Source organism: Octodon degus, unplaced genomic scaffold (genome assembly GCF_000260255.1).
Source record: "Octodon degus isolate 3935 unplaced genomic scaffold, OctDeg1.0 scaffold00147, whole genome shotgun sequence".
NCBI lineage: Eukaryota > Metazoa > Chordata > Mammalia > Rodentia > Octodontidae > Octodon > Octodon degus.
The window spans coordinates 6,813,022-6,833,011 of record NW_004524723.1 but is presented as its reverse complement, the minus strand read 5'-3'; the positions used below and the strand labels follow the sequence as shown (position 1 = coordinate 6,833,011).

The following is a 19,990-nucleotide window of genomic DNA, read 5'->3' as shown; positions in this document are numbered from 1 at the left end:
TATACTTGGGAGCTTTTAGTATCATACCTTATGGTGGTGAATGAAGTAATAATAAATGGTAGTATAATGGTTCAGGAGGTATAGCTCAGTGGTAACTCAAGAGGCTAGTATGAGCAGGGGCCTCTGTATGTGTGTGTGTGTGTGTGTGTGTGTGTGTGTGTGTGTGTGTGTGTGTGTGTGTAATAAGTTTATTGGAACAATTTAGAAATACATAATGGTCACATTCATCTTAGGGAACTTGTACCTGTATATGATATATCTTGATTCTTTTTTTTCTCCATTCCTCTTCCCTCTCTACAACCCCTCTTCTTTTCCTCCTTATTGACAAAGCTTTGTTTCCATTTTTTCCTTCTTTTCACTTTTTCCCCCTTTCTTCCTTTTCCCCTCCTCCCTCCCTAGTTTGCCTTCCTATTTGAAAATTTTCCATGTCACAACATCTAGCATACATTTTAATATTTATTTACACTTTCAATTTCTCATACCAGTGAGACTGGTATTTACATTTGTATGTCTGATTTATTTCACTTAAGAATACGATCTCAAAGTGCATCCATTTACCTAGAAATGTCTCAAATTTACATTTCTTTATGGCTGAGTACTACTCCATTGTGTAAACAAAACAAAACATCTTTATCCATTCATTGGTTAATGACCATTTGAGCTGTTTCCAAGATTTATCTATTACCAACTGTACCACTATAAATATAGTAACTGGGTCAAATGGAACCTCTAGTTTTAGTTTTTTGAGGAATCTCCACAATGATTTCCACAGTGGTTGAACCATTCTACACCCCAGCAAAAGTAGAGAAAGGTTTCTTTTTCCCCATAACCTTGCTAGCATTTGTTATTGGTTGATTTTTTTTTTAACACTAACTATTCTTTCTGGAGTAAGATGGAATCACAGCATTGTTTTAATTTGCATCTTTCAAATGACTAGTATTGTTAAACATTTTTTCATATGTTTATTTAGTGTTTGTAGTTCTTCATCTGAGAAGTGTGTATTCATTTCAGATACCCATTTTTTGATTGGGTCTTTAAGTTTAGGTGCTATGGGTTTGTTTGGTTGGTTGGTTGGCTTTTGCATTTTTATTTATTTTAGAGCTTAGTACTTTGTCTGAGGAGCAACTGGCAAGAACTTTTTCCCACTATGAATTTTTTTCTTCATTCTGTTGGTGTTTTTTGTGTGCAAAAGCTTTTTAATAAGATGAGATTCCAGTTGTTGATTCTATGTGATAGTCCTTCTACACTCAGTGTTTTATTCATCAAGTCTTTGCCTGCACCAATGTCTTTAAAAGTTCTTTCTAGTTTGTCCTCTAGCAGACTTAGTGTTTCTGTACTAATTTTTAGGTGTTGGATCCATTTTTATTTTAATGTAGTACATGGTGAGAGATATGGGTCTAAGTTTAGTCTTCAGCATGTGGAAAGCATCATTTATTAAAGAGGCTATGTTTTTTTTTTTTTTCCAGTGAAGGTGTTTAGATCCTGTGTTAAACATGAGGTAGTTGAGGGCCAGGAAGATAGCTCAGTGGCCTAAGTGCCTGTCTGGGAAGCCAATAAGGCTCTGAATTCGATCCCCAATACCACATGCTGTGCCGGCCACTGAAACCCAGCCTGGTGATACACGCTTGTAATCCCAGCACTGGGGAGGCTGAGACAGGAGGATCACTATGAGGTTGAACTGCATAGTGAGACCCTATATCAAATAATTTTTTTTAAAGTGAGGTGGTTGAGTATGTTTGGAGTTTTTCTGCTTCTTCTAATCTGTTCCATTGATTCTTGTCTATTTTTTGCCAGTTTAATCATGTAGCTACATACAAAGTCAACCCTCAAAAATCAATAACAGTCCTGTACATAAATAACAAACTCATTGAGACAGAAATTAGAGAAACCACACCATTCACAATAGCATCCAAAAAAATGAAATACTTAGGAATCAATCTAACAGAAGAAGTAAAAGATCTTTGCACTAAAAACTACAGTACTCTAAAAAAGGAAATCAAAGAGGATATCAAAAAATGGAAAAATATCCTTTACTCTTGGGTAAGAAGAACCAATATAGGGAAAATGCTGTACTCCCAAAGCTGTTGCACAAATTTAATGCAATCTTGAGCAAAGTATCAATAGCATAGCTCACAGAACTAGAGAAAACATTCCTAAGCTTGGTTTGGAACCAGAAGAGACATACAATAGCAAAAATATTTCTGGACAATAAAGGCAAGGGAGAGAGTATCACAATCCCTTACTTGAAATTATATTTTAAAGCTACCGAAATAAAAGCAGCATGGTGTTCCCAATGCCTTTTAAATAAGGATTTAAAAAATTAGACATAGATTGAGTGAAAACAGAGCTATGGGGCTATCTTCACATTTATACAATAAGAAAAAACTAGGACCCAAAAAGGAAATTAAGAAATTATTAGAAAGGTAAGAAAAGTTCCCAAATGATATAGCTTTGTGAAATAAAAAGGACAAAAGAATATCAAAAGAAAAGAAATAGTAAAACGTAGCCAAATCTTGCAGAAAGGTTAAAGAATTGGGGTACAAGAAAAAAACATTAGATCTCACAACTAGCTGGATATTGATGGTCATTGAGAAAATATAACCTAGCAGCATGATGGAGTCAAAACAGTTTTTCAGGGAGACAAGAGTAGAGATCAGGATTAGCGAACTATAAGCCATAAATCAATTCTACCCACAGTCATTGTCTGATTTTGTATAGCCTTCAAGTCAAGAATAGCTTTTGCATTTCAAAATGTTTTAAACAGGGCCAGCCAGATAGCTCAGTGGACTAAAGTGCCTGCTTAGGCAGAGTACAGGGGCAGGGTTCCATCCCTGACATCATAAGATGTGCCAACCCCACCCCCCAGGGCACACTGAGACAGTGACTGAGACTGAGCTTGGTGGCACGAGCCTGTGATCCCAGCATTTGGGAGGCTGAAAAACAGGAAGAATCACTAAGTCTGATGTGTGTAGTGAGACCCTGTAGACCCTGTACTAAATACATTTTAAAAAAGTAAAAAGAGATGACAGATAGGAAAGTTGTTCAAAAGTAAAACTAGGCTCTGAACATTATTTTATTTTTACTAGTTTTAAACTGGAGATGAATAAGCAGATTTATAAGCCAAGGGGAACTAGTTAGTAAGTAGTCTAGAAAAAATAAAATCAAACATTTAATGGTACGCTCATTCATATAATTCTTTGCATCTGATTTTCCCTTTCTCAAACTTTTTAGATTTACAATAAAGGCCATTCAGTTTTATTTGAAATGATTACTTAATTCCTTCCTAGACATACCTAAGTTTTAGAGGAAAAAAAAAAACTGTATAAGCTAGCCTTTAGTCTCTCAAAATGTTTCTTACATTGAACTGTTTTGTCAAATTGGAGTTTTAACTTGACAATGATATTTACTTTGATTTTGAGAATAATGTCCCAAATTAGCTTCTATTTAAATGAATATATGCCAACATCTATATTTACGACATGAGAGATTTCTTGATTTTTTTTAGAAAAGGAGAATGTTTAAAACAATTGGAGTCATTGATAAAAATTTCTCCCTTTTTGTCTTTTGTGAAAGCTGCTTTACATGACAGTTGTTATGTTGAAATTATAACAGAAACTCATATGTTCATATTAATCCTTAATAATATTCAAAATAGGGCTGGCAAGATAGCAGTCTAAAGCACCTGCTTAAGAAACTTAGGCAAGCATGTAGGGGCCGCGGTTCAATCCCCAGCACCACATGCGGCCTAGCTCTGCTCCAGGGAAGGCTGAGCTGGCCACAAAAAAAAAAAAAAAAATGCAAAATAGAAATGATTTTGACATGATTGTGCACTATATTAAGTATGACTAAGAAATAATTATATATTCTCTGTTTTGTGGCTCAATGATCTGAATTCTTAAAATCTGCCTGTTTCTGGTCTTTTCTACGTTCCCATGAAAAATATATTCCCAAGATCTTTCCAGACAACTGTCCTGAGCCCTATCTCCTAGAATCCTAGTTTCTGACAGACAGCTAATGATTGGTTGTTCAGGTGTTGATGAATTCAGACCTCAAAAAGCAAGTTAGAAAGTAGAGGATACAAAAGACTTATCTATGTATGAATTCTCCAACTAAGAGCCACTCCCAGCAAAAACCACCTTTAGTTCCCTGATGCTATTTCTTTATAAAGTGTTCCTGCATGGGAAAACAAACAAACAAACAAAAAATCAAAACCCCACTTTTATTTTTAAGACTAATTTCCCAGCCCCTTCTCTTCATTTTTCCTACCCAAATTAATACTTTTTAAAAATTTTCTTGTCTATTCTTATTTATATGACACAACATAGATACTGTAGCCCATCAGAAAAATCTCTTTCCTTGCTCCACCCATTAATACAACCAAATCTGTTTAACTGAGTTTGTTGTAGCTCATGTCTTAAGGGGCTCAATAACCTGAAGTGTTACTATATTTTTAACATCTCTTTTAGATTTCAGATAATTTTTATTGAACTGCCATGCATAATTTATGCTTTGTTTATATCTCAACTCAGGCTCAAAGTATATCTGCAAACAATTTTGGGTTTCGGGGGGGTTTGTTTGTTTGTTTGTTTGTTTTGGTGGTACTGGGAATCAAACTCAGGACCTTGTGCTTGCTAGGCAGGTACCTAAGCTGCTGAGCTATCTCCCCAGCCCTACAAACAATTTTGATAAGAGAAATAATTACTTTTTTGAAGTTTTTGTTTTATTGTGCACAATTACAATTAGTAGAATATTTTCAAACCTTAAAATTTAATCACAAGTTTTACCTCTGTTGATAGTAACAGTGTCATTAAAAAGCAACAAAACTGATTTTCTTCAATGGTTTGTAAAACTAGTAACAGTCTCTCTAATAACAGTATCTCAAAGGATACACTGATCAATATTTTAGCAAAATTATAGTTATAACATTAAGATAAGCATAAAGCTTTGGGGTAAAACACTTCAGATATGTGATATTCATTTGGATGTGCAATTCAGATCCAGTATTTATTTTCATTCCTTTACATTTTTGGCCAGGTTTATTTATCAGTCATGTCTTTAGTGGTAATTCCCTAAGTTATAGCTGATTTTCATTTCCTGTTAGGGAGTAAAGAATGAGGAGCACATCCACTCCTATACAGGCATAGTGAATGAGCCCACCCCATGCCCGCTTTTCTGTGAAGTGTGGTGGCGCACATCTCTAATCCCATTACTCTGGGAAGCTGAATCAAGAGGATCACAAACACCAATCCAGCCTGTGCAGTCTGGCAACTTAGCCAGACCCCACCTCAAAATTAAAGATTGAAAATGAGCTGGGATATAGCTCAGTGCAAAGGCCCTGGATTCAAATTTTATTTTGTACTGGAAAACCAGAAAAGCTATTGTTACATAAAGAAATGCTTCTGTCAACTTGAATATACAATGTGGTTTTACTCTTTCCCTTCAGCTTACCTAGTCTTCGTCCAATATTGGATGTTAATTATTTGCCACTAACAGACATGAGGATAGCACGGACATTTTGTTTTACAAATGAAGGACAGGCATTATACTTGGTCTCCCCTACCGAAATTCAGCGGTTGACATACAGTCAAGAAATGTGTGATAATTTACAGGTAAAGTACATTTTTTTATATTGGACTAAAAAAATGACAAATGTCTAAAAGCTACACTGCTACCTGTATTGGGGTAGATGGCAAATGTGCCTCTTCTTGGTGTTTAAATGTATGCCCTTCATGTGACCCTACCAATTTCTTCATTGTGAGTCTTGGTCTTATTTCCTTCCCCTGTACTGAAGACCTATAGATCAATATCTGATAAAAATACAGATAGCCAAAGCTCATCTATATAGATTTTGACTTGGTATTCATGAGATGTGGCAGGCACATCTAAGTAATATCTTGTTTTTCCCCAAAATAAGACCTACACAGAAAATAATCAGCTTTGGAAACGAGACAAATAAAACACGAGCCCCAATCAGCCTGTCTTTGCCTTACCTGCCACTGCAGAGTAGCTAAGGAGCAAGAGAAAGGTGAGATATAATCTTCATGATAGTGGCCATCAACACGGTAACAACCAGCTAGGGCTTATTTTCCAGGTAGCTCTTATCTATAGCTTAATAAATTTAGAAAAAAAAAAAAGGTAACACTTCAGTATGTTATTCTTGGTTGTTGTAAAGTTTTTTTGTTTTTAGTTTTTTTCCTTTCAATTTGGTACAGGACATGCTAGGAGATTTGTTCACTCCCATAGAGACACCCGAGGCGCAAAATAGAGGATTTCTGAAGGGACTTTTTGGTGGAAGTGGGCAAACATTTGACAGAGAAGAGCTCTGTGAGTAAACTTCTGATTATAAGTGTCTGTCTGTCTCTCTCTTTCTTTTTCTTTTTCTCTCCTTCCTCCTCTCTCTCTTTCTCTGTAGTTTAATGTAACATGTTTTGAAATTTTAAACTAGGCATTATTGTGTTTGTCTTAAAGTTTGAACATACTGCTTTCTGTACCATGAAAATTATTTCCATTTGCCAAACATGAATAAAATTAGTATTAGGTAATAGTTTAACAAAAGTGATATGTGTAATTCAAACAAATAATGAACAAGTTAACAAATGTCTCATTTGTACGTAGAATATATCTACCTAGCAAGGTGAAGGCATTCAGTTATTAAAATCTGAAAAACAGTTTTTAGTGTGTCTGTCTGTTATCACTGTTGGGAAACAGATTATTCAAAGTGAAAGATTTATCAATGCCTGAAATAAACTACTCTAAAAATTTGCCAATGAGACCCTCATGAACAATAATCAAAAAGCTGAAGAAAAATACTAGGGAACATTTTAAGAAAGAAGATAACAATATGTTTTCCAGAATATGCCACATGATTTGGTCCTGCAGAGTAAAACTTTCTTCCTTTGAACTATTACCTATACAAAAAGATTTAGCTGTCATTGATATCATGAAATATTATTTGGCCATAAAAGAAAAATACTGATACATGCTACCACATGGATGAACTTCAGAAACATCACACAAAATCATCAGATCAGACAAAAAAAAAATCATGTATTATGTGATTCCATTCATATGAATGTCCAGAAAAGGCCAATCTGTGGAGACTGAAAGCAGCTCATGTTTTACTGAGGCTGGGATAAGAAAAGAATGGTGAGTGACTGCTAAGGATATGGATGTTTTTGTTGTAATGGAAATAGTTTTAAATCAGAAAGTGGTGATAGTTTTACAACTTTGTGACTATATTAACAACTAATGAGTTTAATACCTTTTTAAGAATAAACTTCATCATGTGTAATTAATCTCTGTAAGGCTCTTATTTTAAAAAAAAACTTATCAGTATGGTAGCATACTCCTCTATCCCAGCATTTAGGAAGCTGTAACTTCAAGGCTGTTGAGGAAGTTGTAACTTCAACTTGGAAGTTACACCTCTATCCCAGCATTTAGGAAGCTGTAACTTCAAGGCTGTTGAGGAAGTTGTAACTTCAACTTGGAAGTTACACCTCTATCCCAGCATTTAGGAAGCTGTAACTTCAACTTGGATTTTGTTTTTGTTTTTGTGAGCTCAAGACCAGCCAGCATGATACAGTAAGACACTATCTGAAAAAACAAAAACAAAAACAAAATCCAAGTTCTATCCCAGTGTTATTCAGTTAAGTTCACTGACTTTCTGGCAAGATAACTGGTTCAATAATTTATTTTTACTTTACTGAAGTGATTAAAACTGCTTTGTAGGTCATTGGGAAAAGTTTAGTCTTTTATGAAGTCACAAAATCTCAGTGTATATATATATTAATGTCCATTATTTGTATGCTGTGTTCCTATTACTCATACTCTATTATTTATGGAAAAAGAGAGCAAATCCGAGGCTTACAAAAACTGATATATCAAGATGAATGTAGAAGGTTGAAATAAAGAGGGAAAAATTAAGCAACATATCAGATCCTAAAGAGGGTAAAACTTGAGAGAGAATGCCAATTTAGCCATGTTAAGAAATGCAGATACTCTGTATTGTATGAAAACCACTCCATCCCAAATACACAAGTGCATGTAGTAATGGTATTTTTCTGAGTCTCTTTCTTAGGATTTTTCTGAATGCTAACATCTTCACATACATATGACAAGACCAAGTATGTCACTCTTCTAATAAGAATTGTGACAGTAAAATTTAAGTATTTTATTTTGGTGACGGTCTTGACTATTTGAATTATTTTGACAAAATGTTTTACATTGCTATGGCTTGAACTCCTAGTCGGGGAAGCCACTGCAGGAAAAGCATCCCGCAGCCTTGCACAGCACATCCCTGGACCAGGCAGCATAGAAGGAATGAAAGGTGCTGCTGGAGGGGTGATGGGGGAGCTGACCCGAGCCCGGATTGCACTGGACGAGAGAGGACAGAGGTTGGGAGAACTGGAAGAGAAGACTGCAGGCATGATGACCAGTGCAGAAGCATTTTCCAAACACGCACATGAGGTAAATTGCCTAAGTGAAGCTGGGCATGTTCAGACAGTCATAAATTTAAATATTTAAGCTCTGCACAAGAAAGCTTAAACAGAGATGCCACATGAATATAATGTTTGGCCGTCAGGATAAACTGAATGTCTTATAAATATTATAAATCTCCCCAGTTTGAGGAGATAATTTTTAAAGACAATGTATGAATACTTTTTTACCTTAGAATATAATTAAAATTATCCATTGGATCTGATAGGTTTGTCTGGAGTATCAGCTACACACAAGTGTATAGGTGGAATATGTGTGCTCCCCCAATCAGGGCTGGGATCCACATCTTCCATTTTGACTTAATCATTAAAAAAAACTCTATATAAAGTCTCTATAGTTTGATTGGGTGTGGATTCTTAAACCTTTCTCATATTTACTTTATTCTGTAAAATAAGACATCCTGTTTCATTATAAGTTTTGAGATTTAGTTAAGTATTATGATTAGCTCAATATGGGCTTGCTTTGAATAGCACTATTAGTGATGTTTGTAGCATTTGATGGTGACTATTTTTCTCTTTGCAGTTAATGCTGAAATATAAGGATAAGAAATGGTACCAATTCTAAACTTCTAAGGAAGCTGTGACTGCTTTGAGAAACCATTATTCAGGGAAACCAAATTTATTCCCAGCATCACTATTCAACTGCTAGAAGCCAGTTTCTTCTACAAAACGTTCCATTACAGTCCATCTGAAGTTATTGTAAAAGAGACTTATCAAAGATACTGTACAACCCAAAGGCTGGAAACCCTGGTTAAAATCCCAAGATAATGGCTGAATATGTCTTTTCCCGTGTGGAATGGAGCTATCATCTTGGCATGTGATTTGCTAAAGATTTACACTTAAAAACTACGGGGAGTCCTTTTGATTTGAAATTCCTGTACAAACAAAAGCATTAATGCACTTAATGAAAAAAATCTTTGCATGATAAATTAACAGCTTAAGAGGAAAAGAAAAAAGCATGTTGTGACAGAAGAAAAAGATTTATGGTAAATTATTTTTATAAATTGGGCCACACCCACAATTTAAAAAATCTGCATTAGAAAATATCAATGCATTTCAAACATATTTGCCATGTCCCACTTAAAAAAGCAAATGAAACAACAACCCAGAGTTTTCTTCTAATCTGTAACTTTCATTATACTTAGAACATTACTGAATTCTTATAGCAAGAGTCTGATTAATGTTCTTCTCTCTCCATTGTACTTAACACCATTCATAGTTCTCAGTCATAATCAGGTATTGCCAGTACAGTAAGTTATTCCCAACACAATTATTGCCATTTCTATCACCTTCAGAATGGGTTGCTATTTTTAGTCATTAAATCATGCAGGGTTTGGTCACTTTAACACATTTTTTTCAGCCTGGTTTGTACTCTGCAAGGAAGTTGGCTATAGATTTAAAGAACTACACTATTAAAACTAGACTATTAAAAGGCAGATAGCTTTGAGAACTGATTTCACGAAGAGTGAAATTTCATGCATCCTAATTTCAGTTTCTAAAATAGTATATTTTTAAAGCTCCATTTGTATCCATGTCTGTCAGTTACACAGTATATTACTGTTCAAACCCAGTAGGGTCTACAGCCCCAAGGTGCTTTTGCAGCCTGACATTCACAGACCAAACTGGTCATTCTCTTCAGTATGATTCAGTAAAACCTCAGCTAATGTATTGGGAAATGAATTCTGATTTATTACCTTTATGATTAATGAGGGCTTTTATTAAAAAATATTTTTGGTTCAATACTTATTAACAGAAAGATTTATAAAATCTTGGTGGTGTTTTGCTATTTTGGCTTAATTGTCATAAAAAACAGAAATACATAGTGTTTAATGATATAAAAATCAATAATTTTGTCATTAATAAGTCAACTAATACAACCTACTAAATTATATCAATAAATACCAAATACATATTCCTTATTTAAAATTCTCAAAAACAGAGCATCCCAAAAAATTATCTATCATAACAGAAAAGTACTAGAGACTGAAAAAATAAAGACAACTAGCATTATTTAACATGGTTTTGAATGTTAAAAATCATAAGAAAACATATATGTATTCTAGGACCCATCTTATAATATTTAGCTCCTTCAAAAAGAATTTTAATGTTATGGATTTAATTTATTGAATTTTCATTAATCAAGGTCTTATCGGATTTACATTTGAGTTTCTTAAAAATTCATCATTTTCCTAGAGTCTTAAGTTATTTTCATAACCAAAATTTGGGGAGGGGGCAAATTTTTTGTTCCTTTAAAATGTTTTCAGTAATTTTGAAAGCAGAAAAGGTGATTAAAAGAATAAGGAAAATGTGTGCTAGGCTAAGGTTTTGCAGAGTCCTTAAATTTGTCTAACTTCTTTAAAAAAAGAAAAACTGTTCATGAATTTTGCAGAATCTTATAATAGGTAACAGAATCTGGCTTGGAAATACATACATCACATATAAAATTATACAGTGCAAATATTACAAAAAGTTGAAGCCAGTTGTGATTTTTTTTTCTAAACAAACGTTGTATCATTTCTACACTTTTAAAAAATGATCTAGAAAAGTGAAAACTTGGTTTATTTTAAGAAGAATGACATTCAGCCCAAAGTAGTATTAAATTCAATAAATACCCTGGAGCCTGATATTATTTAACTTGTTGCTGGGGATATAGCTCAGTGGCACAATGTCTTGAGTTCAAGTCCCAGCACCAAAAAACACCCTCAAAATAAAGATTTAACTTATTCTAGGATGAGAGAATAAATAGCTCAGTGGTAAAGCATTTGCAAACTATGCACAAGGCCCTGGTTCTATTCCTAGCACTGTCAAAAATAAGGATTTAACTTGTTCTATATTAGGGTTTCTTGATAGCAGCACTGTTAGCTCAAAACTTTCTGTTGCGGGAGATTGTCCTGTGTATTGTAAAATGTTAGAATAATATCCTTGGCCTTTACCCACTAGTTGCCAGTAGAAACCCTGTGTAATGACAGTAAAAAATATTTGCCACGATTCCAAATTGCTCCCAATTGAAAGTCACTATTCATCTTATAAAGAAGCAGATTGTGAAATAGGTAAATATATCCTGAGTAAAACTGCACACAAGTGCATATTGTCAAGATAAATTTTAGACCCAGAATTACATGTGTAATTCATATGCAATAAAATACTATTTTGGAGAAAGCATTTATAAACCATTGAGAAAAAATATGATTGAACATTTTGAGTACACAGAGAAAATATCAAAAAAGTATATTATGCTCTTTGGAAAGAAAAGTGTTTAAATCTCTGGTTTTAATGAATAGACCAAAAGACTATTATTAGGTCATCACCTGGAAGTGGAGAGGTGCCTCTGAAATGCTTAAAAAGAATAGTTCCCCTAAGTGAATTAAATGTGCTTATAAAATTGCTTTTACATTTTTGATGTAAAGGTAACTTCATCCCACAAACTTCTGATAAGTGAAATCCAAATTAAAGAGGTTTTACTGTATCAAAATTATTTTTGTAATTCAAAGAGATAGCAATAACAAGAATCTAATGTGATTTTTCTCTTTGAATATTTCCATTCTATTGCACTAACCTTAACATACATTCACACATTACACACACAGAGACATATATACACACAGTCACCACCACCATCACCATTTTTATCGTCATCATCTTTGGAAAACAAGTACTGTTGATCCATGCAATCCTTTGCATTGTCTCATATTTTCTCTATCTTGGAACATATAAAAAAAAAATCTCCTGGTAGCCTTGACATTGATGCAGGTGATGACCCTGAACCTTGGTTATCTTAAAAATTACATTATAGTGGCTAAGGTGGCGTTAGTAGATAAGGCTTGCAAGCTACAATATTGACAAGTTAACCTTACCTCCTTATGACTCCTTTCATAGATAAGCCCTTTTTAGTGTTCCAGCAGAAAATTACCTTTCCTTTTTTTAATTATTGAGAATCTAAACTATTTGTTATAATAACAATGTGAGCAATATTATTATTTGTCCTAATAATAATGTGAGAAATGTAAAATCCTCTATGTTGGTGTCTAGAGCAGAATGATTGAGTTATCATTTATGTTAATCCCCTACAAAAGCAATACTACTAACTTTTGCTTCCTATACTTCATTAAGTCAGTGGCCATACCACCCTACACGTGCCTGATCTCATCTGAAACCAAGCAGGGTTGGGGCTGGTTAGTACTTGGAGGCGAATCTTAGATTTTATTAAGGCCTAGATATAGTGTCTTCATCACAACCAAGGCCATTGTCCACCTTTAGTTTTAGATGGACAGTAACAGAATTGAATGATATATGTTCCAGCATTTCAATCTACTTTAGAGACAATTTTTCAAATCTTTTGGAATTGAGTCTATGTAAATCAAAGTGAGGATCCTTATCTCTCAAGTTTTAAAGGGATTTTAAAAGTCTCCTGTTTATATGCCTTCATATGCAGTTTTAAAGGTACTAGCTATCCATTATCTATGTGACTTTGAGAGGAAAAAAGGAATAACATTAAGCCTAAGATTAGCTGAGGAAGATTAAGGTAGATTCTTGAGGTACGCAGCTATAAAATATTTGGACAGATGGGGAAATTAAGTACATCTGGAAAAAGTAAACAAAAAATCTTCTCCTTGATTTAAGATTATTGAAACACCCTGGGAATATATCTGTATGATTACAGCCTACCCACATATGGAATAAACACTGTACCCTGACCACATTATTCAGAAAAGACCATGCCAAAGCAAGGTAGCCCAGCATATAAAGTCTTGCTCTCTACCTAGGAGAAGTGTAACCTTCACAGCTTCTTCACTGAACCTCTTCATCATCCAGCCCCACTTTTGGCTGGGTACTATTTCATGTGTACACTGCTCCAAGTGCTAGAAATATTTGTCATGAACTTAGATTGAGCATTACCTATAATATGCACCAATCCAGGGAGCATCGTTGTCAGCTGTCACATGTTGTATGTGTGTTTGCAAACCACATATGCCTGAACAGAAGAAATGCAAAATAGATAAAGTCTGACTTGGGAAGGGAGAGGAAGTGCCAGTATGCAAGAGACTTTGACTTGGAAGCACAGATACCTTTAATTGCATATCTATCTAGAGGACTGATTCTCTAGATAAATATGTACATAACAATGTATTGTCTGTGCATAACAATCACTTGAGATTTTAAAATTCCCAATTATATCAAAATTCCTTAGAGTGGGAACCAGACTTCAGTCTTTTTGAAAGCCTCCAAAGTGGTACCAATGTCTAGCCAAAGTTTCTAACTACTGCTTTGTGGCCAACTAAGGAAGACATATTTGTTTACCTTGGCTGGTGTCCTGGGCTAAGGGAAGGCAAAATGCAGTGATACAGTTTTGACTGGATTTGTATTTATTCTGTGCCTCTCATAGAACAAAAGCCTGAGTCAGTCTGTCAGCAGTAAGCTCCCTCATTAACACTGAGTACTCTGTGACGTTCTCATATATGAATTGCCCAGTAATTATTTGAACAACTTATACATTTTTGTTGTCTTTTGCATGTGACATCATAAGATACAGAAATACATCTAAAAATAAAATCAACAGCATAGAAAGCTAATTGGAAAACTAATTATCAAAATTTGAATAGTGGAAACTTTCAAAAATAATTATTTACTTAATTAGGTCCAAATTTAGTAGTCATTCTTCTTTTGGAGGTGACATGGGTGCCAGGTACCTGTTCTGTTATGAATATATTTTATTGGACTAGGTATTAACAAAAAGAACTCGTCTTTTTTTGTTGTTGCTTTAGTCAAAGCTCGCAGAGACACTTAGATTCATTTTCTCTGTTATTGGCTAGGTATTTACAGAGAAAGATGCCTAGAATTTGCTATCTGACCTCCAGTGCCCTGAAAGAGTGCTTACACCTTCACAGAGGGGGAGTTGGCCTACCAAAGGCGGCAACACACAGTGACAAAAAAATTCTGAGTAATCTCTCCACATACTGCTTTCCCTCTGGTTTTGGCCCACCCCTCTCAAATGCAAAGCAAGAAAATAAACAAGGTGGTGGTTTTGGACAATTGTACACAGGATCAAAATCTCTAATAACCCATAATTTTTAGTACGTAATTATGTGATGTTTTATTCTAGGAAATAAGAAACAGATGACACCATTGATGTATCTTTCTTTCATCTTCAGAATTTTTGCATCTTTTCAGAAAATGACAAATTACTATTTTTCTGTTGCACTCAGCAATTGTGACTATACTTAAAATTCTTGTAGTCTGTAGAGATATCAATAAAATTGTATATGTTTGTACATAGATGCTCTCTTATGTCATGATGTCATACAGTACTAATAATTTTTGCCATGAGTAAGTATGGGTAGAAGTGAGACCCTTATTTGCAAACACTATGTAATATAGTTTTGTCATGTGTCTATGTTTTTAAATGCAAGGATAAGGTGGGATAACATATACTTCAGCTAAAAATAAGAAACAAAAAGCTAAAAGTTCCCAAAATTTATTGATTTTTCTGCAGTTTATTAATCCAGAAGGTGAAAAATAGCCATTCAGTGTTTCTATTAAGTTGGAGAGATGTGTAGCTTTTTACTGGAACACAATTTTTGAGGGTGTTGGCTGAATTTCACTTTTGGTAATAGTCCAGGATCAGAAATTCATGTGGAGTAAGAGCTGAAACACAACATACAGTGCTGACCTTTTCTATGGGAAGGAAAAAAAAAAAAAAAACTCTTATTGGCTTATGCTGCCACCAAATGGTCATGAAGCAGCCCAGCAGTCTTGTGTGTCCAGCTTTTATTAGCATAGTTAATTCTGATTGAAGCACCTACTTATATTTACACTATAGCCTTAACCAACTTATTTTTCCAAATGCTAAATATCTGACAAAATTTTTCCCAAAATCATAATTATCTTCGTTTTTGTTCCACCTAAAAATTGAAACAATCTTAGCTTAAAATTTTTATTAACATCAATATAAAAATAGGTCCTTTAAAATACAGGTACCAGTATTCTTTTCAGAATTATATCAGAAGGATAAATTCATCTTATCTTCAGTTATAATCACTCAAGCTCCACAAGCATGTCTTCAGTGTTTAAATACTGACCTGGCTTTCTCCTTTCCCCTCACTTCCCTTCTCCTCCAACTTCTCTCCCTCCTTTCATTCCTTCTCCCTCCCTCCCCCATCTTAATCCTTCCTGACTTCCCCCTTCTCTTCCCTCTCCTTTCTGTCTTCCTTCTTTTCCAACAATTTATCTGGTTAACAAAACCAACCACAGAAATATTTGTGTGTGTTGACAAAGGTTTATAGACAGGTCTTTTACAGTCCAGAACTCTTTGTTTAGTATGAGTTTTACACATATAAAAGGAATATTATCATACCTAAGAATGTTTAAATGTGGTGGTCTGAGGGGCTGTTGATAATCGTTCAGGCTGATTATAAGACTGAGGAGTTGGTAATTAGAAAGCACAGTTCATGGAAGAAATCTCCACTATATTCTCTCAGTATTCCATGCTGTTACACATGGAGAATTTTCTACTATCTTGAGAACAAGAGGCCTGCAATTGAAGATATAGTTTACCGTAAATGTTGGATCATGGTTTAAAAAAAAAAAAAAAACACTACATTTTCAGATTAACTCTCTATGGGATTTATTTTCATATAGTACTTTTGTGATTTAAAAAGAAGTCAATCATACCTGAATAGGTTAATAATGGGAACTCCACACAGTGACTAATCCACACGGGGGCAGGTGAGCAACAGCCCTCAGGAGGACAGGGTTGGAATGAGGTGGCAGGTAGGCACGTGGGTGGTCAGTAGTGGTGCAGCACAAGGTCTGCACACACGGGGTAGACCACTTGAGTAAGAGTACTGCCAGGACAGAAGCTAAATTTCCCATTGTTGGAGGAGAAAGTACAATTAAAAGGGAGAGCTAGAACTAAAAGATTCTACTGTAAAAGCCTTGAGTTTATCTTTCTAAAATAAAAAATGGTTCAAAATAAAGTTTTACAGGTGTATCACTATGAATCTGTTCTAATAGTGAGACCCTGAACACCCTGTAGACCCGTACCTAAAATACAAAAAATAAAAAAATAGAGCTTTACTGTCCTATTGCAAAGCTTACTAAAGTTAACAATGTTTATATTTCAAAATAGCTTTTAAAAAAAGGATTTTAAATATTCTTTCTATAAATGATTAAAGCTATGCTAATTAGCCTACTTCACTCATTCCATGATGTCTACATGTATACACCACAAATATATTTAGTTATTAAATTAAAATAATGAAACTTTTTTTTGAGACAGGGGCTTGCTATGTATGTCAGGCTGACCTGGATTCATGTAGCCCAGGGTGGCCTTGAACTCACAGCAATCCTCCTCCCTCAGCCTCTCCGGTGCTGGGATTATAGGTATGTTTCACCATGCCCAGTTTAAAATGCTAAAACTTTTAACGGGAGAAAGGTAAAATAAACCCTGTAGTCTTGGATCTGAATTGAGACTATCAGTGGTAATTATAGAAGATAGATCTATCTACATAGTTTATAAACATCTATGCAGTATAAATCTGTTTTGTATATATGTGTATATTTCCTAATTCTGAATGCTGAGAAGACAAAGAGGAATCCCTGATCTCCAGAAGCAATGAGCACAACTAGTACTTGGACATCTATTTCTAAATATCTTTCCCAGATAAAGAAACCTTAGCTTCTTAAAGAAATAGCTGATTTTAATGCTAAAACATATTCTTGTGCCAGAAGGTAAAGTATTCAAAGAAAGATGGAGACATGTCAAAAAGACACTTAAGCCAACTAAAAAAGGACCTACCACCCTAGGCCAAATCACAAGTAATTTAAGTACTGAAAGTCATGATAGTACTCACAAGTGCATGCTGATACAAGTAAAAAGACTATTCTTTACAATAGGATATCAAACAATAAATGTAGGTGCAAGTTTTGTTATGAATTGCTACAGTTAATGAGGTGATGTGAGACTATGGTTTACATGGCCTCAAGTATCTTTCTTCAAGAAATTTGCCAATCATAAGAGAAAATGTACTTTTACTCTAGAGAAATTTGGCAAGCACTATCTTAATCAAGTGATCAAAGTCCCTCCAACAATTGAACAAATTAACACTCTGTGTTGCCCATCAGGAGAATATTATATCACCTCTGTAATATCCCTGCCAAAAAATGTATAATCTGGAGCCTGATCTAGGGGAAATATTGGACAAAACTAAACTGAATGACATCCTATAACGTGTATTAAAAATACACATGCTGAAAGTCAAGGAAAGATGAATGTTCCAGATTTAAGGAAACAAGATACATGAGAACTGTGTGCAACACGTGATCTTGGATTGGACTTCTACTATAAATGGCATAATTGGAGCAATTTAAGAAAATTATTGGGCAAGACAGGGATATAGCTCAGTGGCACAAGTGTCTGTCTAGCCAGTGCAAGGTCTTGAGTTTGATTCCCGATACCAAAAGGAAAAAGAAATACTTTTACTTAACTGGGATTCTTTGCACTATTCTTGAAACTTACTTAGTTTTGAAATTACTTAAAAATTTTCAACTTCATTGTATTACTTGCACTCAGTGGCATTATCTTCTGTCATTGCAAATGGACAGCTCAAAGGATGGTTTTTGTGAACTGGTTTGGGAATCTAGCCATTATTTAAATTTTTTAAAACTTGTTTTCAATACATCAATAACCCAAGAATGCATATTTACAATAGCCATGTAATAAATTTAGATGATATAAAGCAAATATTTCTCTTGGTTATTTCTTCTATCTAAAGTTATCAGTTAGTAGTTTGCTGTGTTTCCTTCCAAACATTTTTCTGTGTCACAACCTACTATGTTGCATGGACCTACTACATGTTAAATTATCAGCCCATTTCAGTACTTGTGATGAATTCTCTTAATTCACTATATTATTCCTTAGTGTCAATAAACCATAATTTGTTACCATTCCTATGCTAATAAATAGTTTCATCTACTAGTAAATATTTTCCAGTCTTTTAATATTACACATAGATTGCATCAAACATTTGTGCATTCGTTTTGCAATATGCAACCATTTCTCTAAAGAAAATGTGAAATGGAATTCCTGAATCAAAGAGCATGCTCTTTTAAACAGATATTGGCAATTAAATGCACTCTCTTTCCAACAAAATATAAAAGTGATTGTAACTTTTCATCCTTGCCTTTTTATTTTATCTTTTTGTTTTTTACAATATAATAGACAATATTGGTATCTGTTATTTTAATTGGAACTTTCTAATTACTAGTGACATTACACTTCTGTTTATGATTAATTACTCCATTTTGTTTCACTTGTTTGCTTATAATTTCTAACTTTTTTTTTCCTCTAAATAGTTGTATCACAGCTCTGCTGCAGAAAGAAACTGTACCACCAACCCCCACCTACAAAACTTGGTTTTACATGTTGAGACAGGTAACACCACACAGACCAGGAACAGTTATTTCATTCACATCAAAGGTACTTTCTAGGGGCTGGAGATTTCTCTTCTGGTCAGCGCACCTCCCAACTTTGCAGGAAGGGGCTTCTGTGGTTTGAAAATAGCACTGGTGCCCAAGAAGGTAGCACCCAGGATCCCTCATCAGTTTACGCTGATAATAGGGCAGAAGGAGAAGCAGGAGATGAGGTAAAAATGTCAATGTTGTGAAATTTTACTATGGCTTGTGTATCATTGATTTGTATTGCAGTTCTGGAAATTAATATGGCTTATTGCTTGTTTAACTTTTTGTTTGAGAAAAGGTGTATGTTTAATGTATAATTGTTCTTGGTAATGGGGTTCACGGTTCCACACGGGTACAGTGTGCACAGAACACATGCATCCACCCTTCTCCCACACCCCCTTCTCCCACCCCTCCCACACCCTTCAAAGTCCATAATTACAATTGTAGAATTTTTTTGTTTTGTTTAATTTCTATAAGAGAAGACATAATACTGTCTTTCTGTGTCTGGCTTATTTTGTTTAACATTATATCCTCAGGTTCCATCTATTTTTCTGTAAATGACAGGATTTTATTTGTCTTTATGGCCAAATAGTTTTCCTTTGTGTATATATGCTACATCCTCTGTATGTTTCCTTTGTTCATGGGCCCTAGGCTGATTATCTTAACTGTTATATGTAGTGCCACAATAAACATGTGCACCAGAGGAATCTTTTTGTATGCTGGATTTGTCTCCTTTGGAGATACATACCCTAGAGTGGATTATGTGGATCATGTAGTAGTTCTACTTTTAGTTTTCTGAGAGACCCTCCATACTGTTTTCCAAAATGGCTATACCAATTTACATTCCCATGAATAATGTATAAAAATTTTTCTCCACATCCTCACAGCACTTGTTATTATTGCTTTTATAATACTATTTTACTACAGTGAGATGATCGCTCACTGTAGTTTCGGTTTGCATTTCCCAGATGATTTACAATACCCAGATATTTTCATGTAAGAGGCCATTTGTCACCACTGTCGTCGTCATCATCGTCCTC

The 19,990-nt window shown here is 34.6% G+C and overlaps 1 protein-coding gene across 1 annotated transcript in view; it reads left to right on the top strand.

Moving 5' to 3' along the window:
* The window catches only part of Stxbp5l (syntaxin binding protein 5 like), a gene marked incomplete at its 5' end in the record, with an annotated part of 350,429 nt that extends 340,995 nt beyond the window's left edge, over positions 1 to 9,434 (top strand). The window contains 4 exons of the mRNA XM_023702208.1: positions 5,444 to 5,609; positions 6,213 to 6,324; positions 8,246 to 8,466; positions 9,019 to 9,434. Of these exons, the coding sequence (XP_023557976.1) occupies positions 5,444 to 5,609; positions 6,213 to 6,324; positions 8,246 to 8,466; positions 9,019 to 9,060 (541 nt within the window). The remainder of the gene's footprint in view (positions 1 to 5,443; positions 5,610 to 6,212; positions 6,325 to 8,245; positions 8,467 to 9,018) is intronic.
* Positions 9,435 to 19,990: the final 10,556 nt, after the last annotated feature.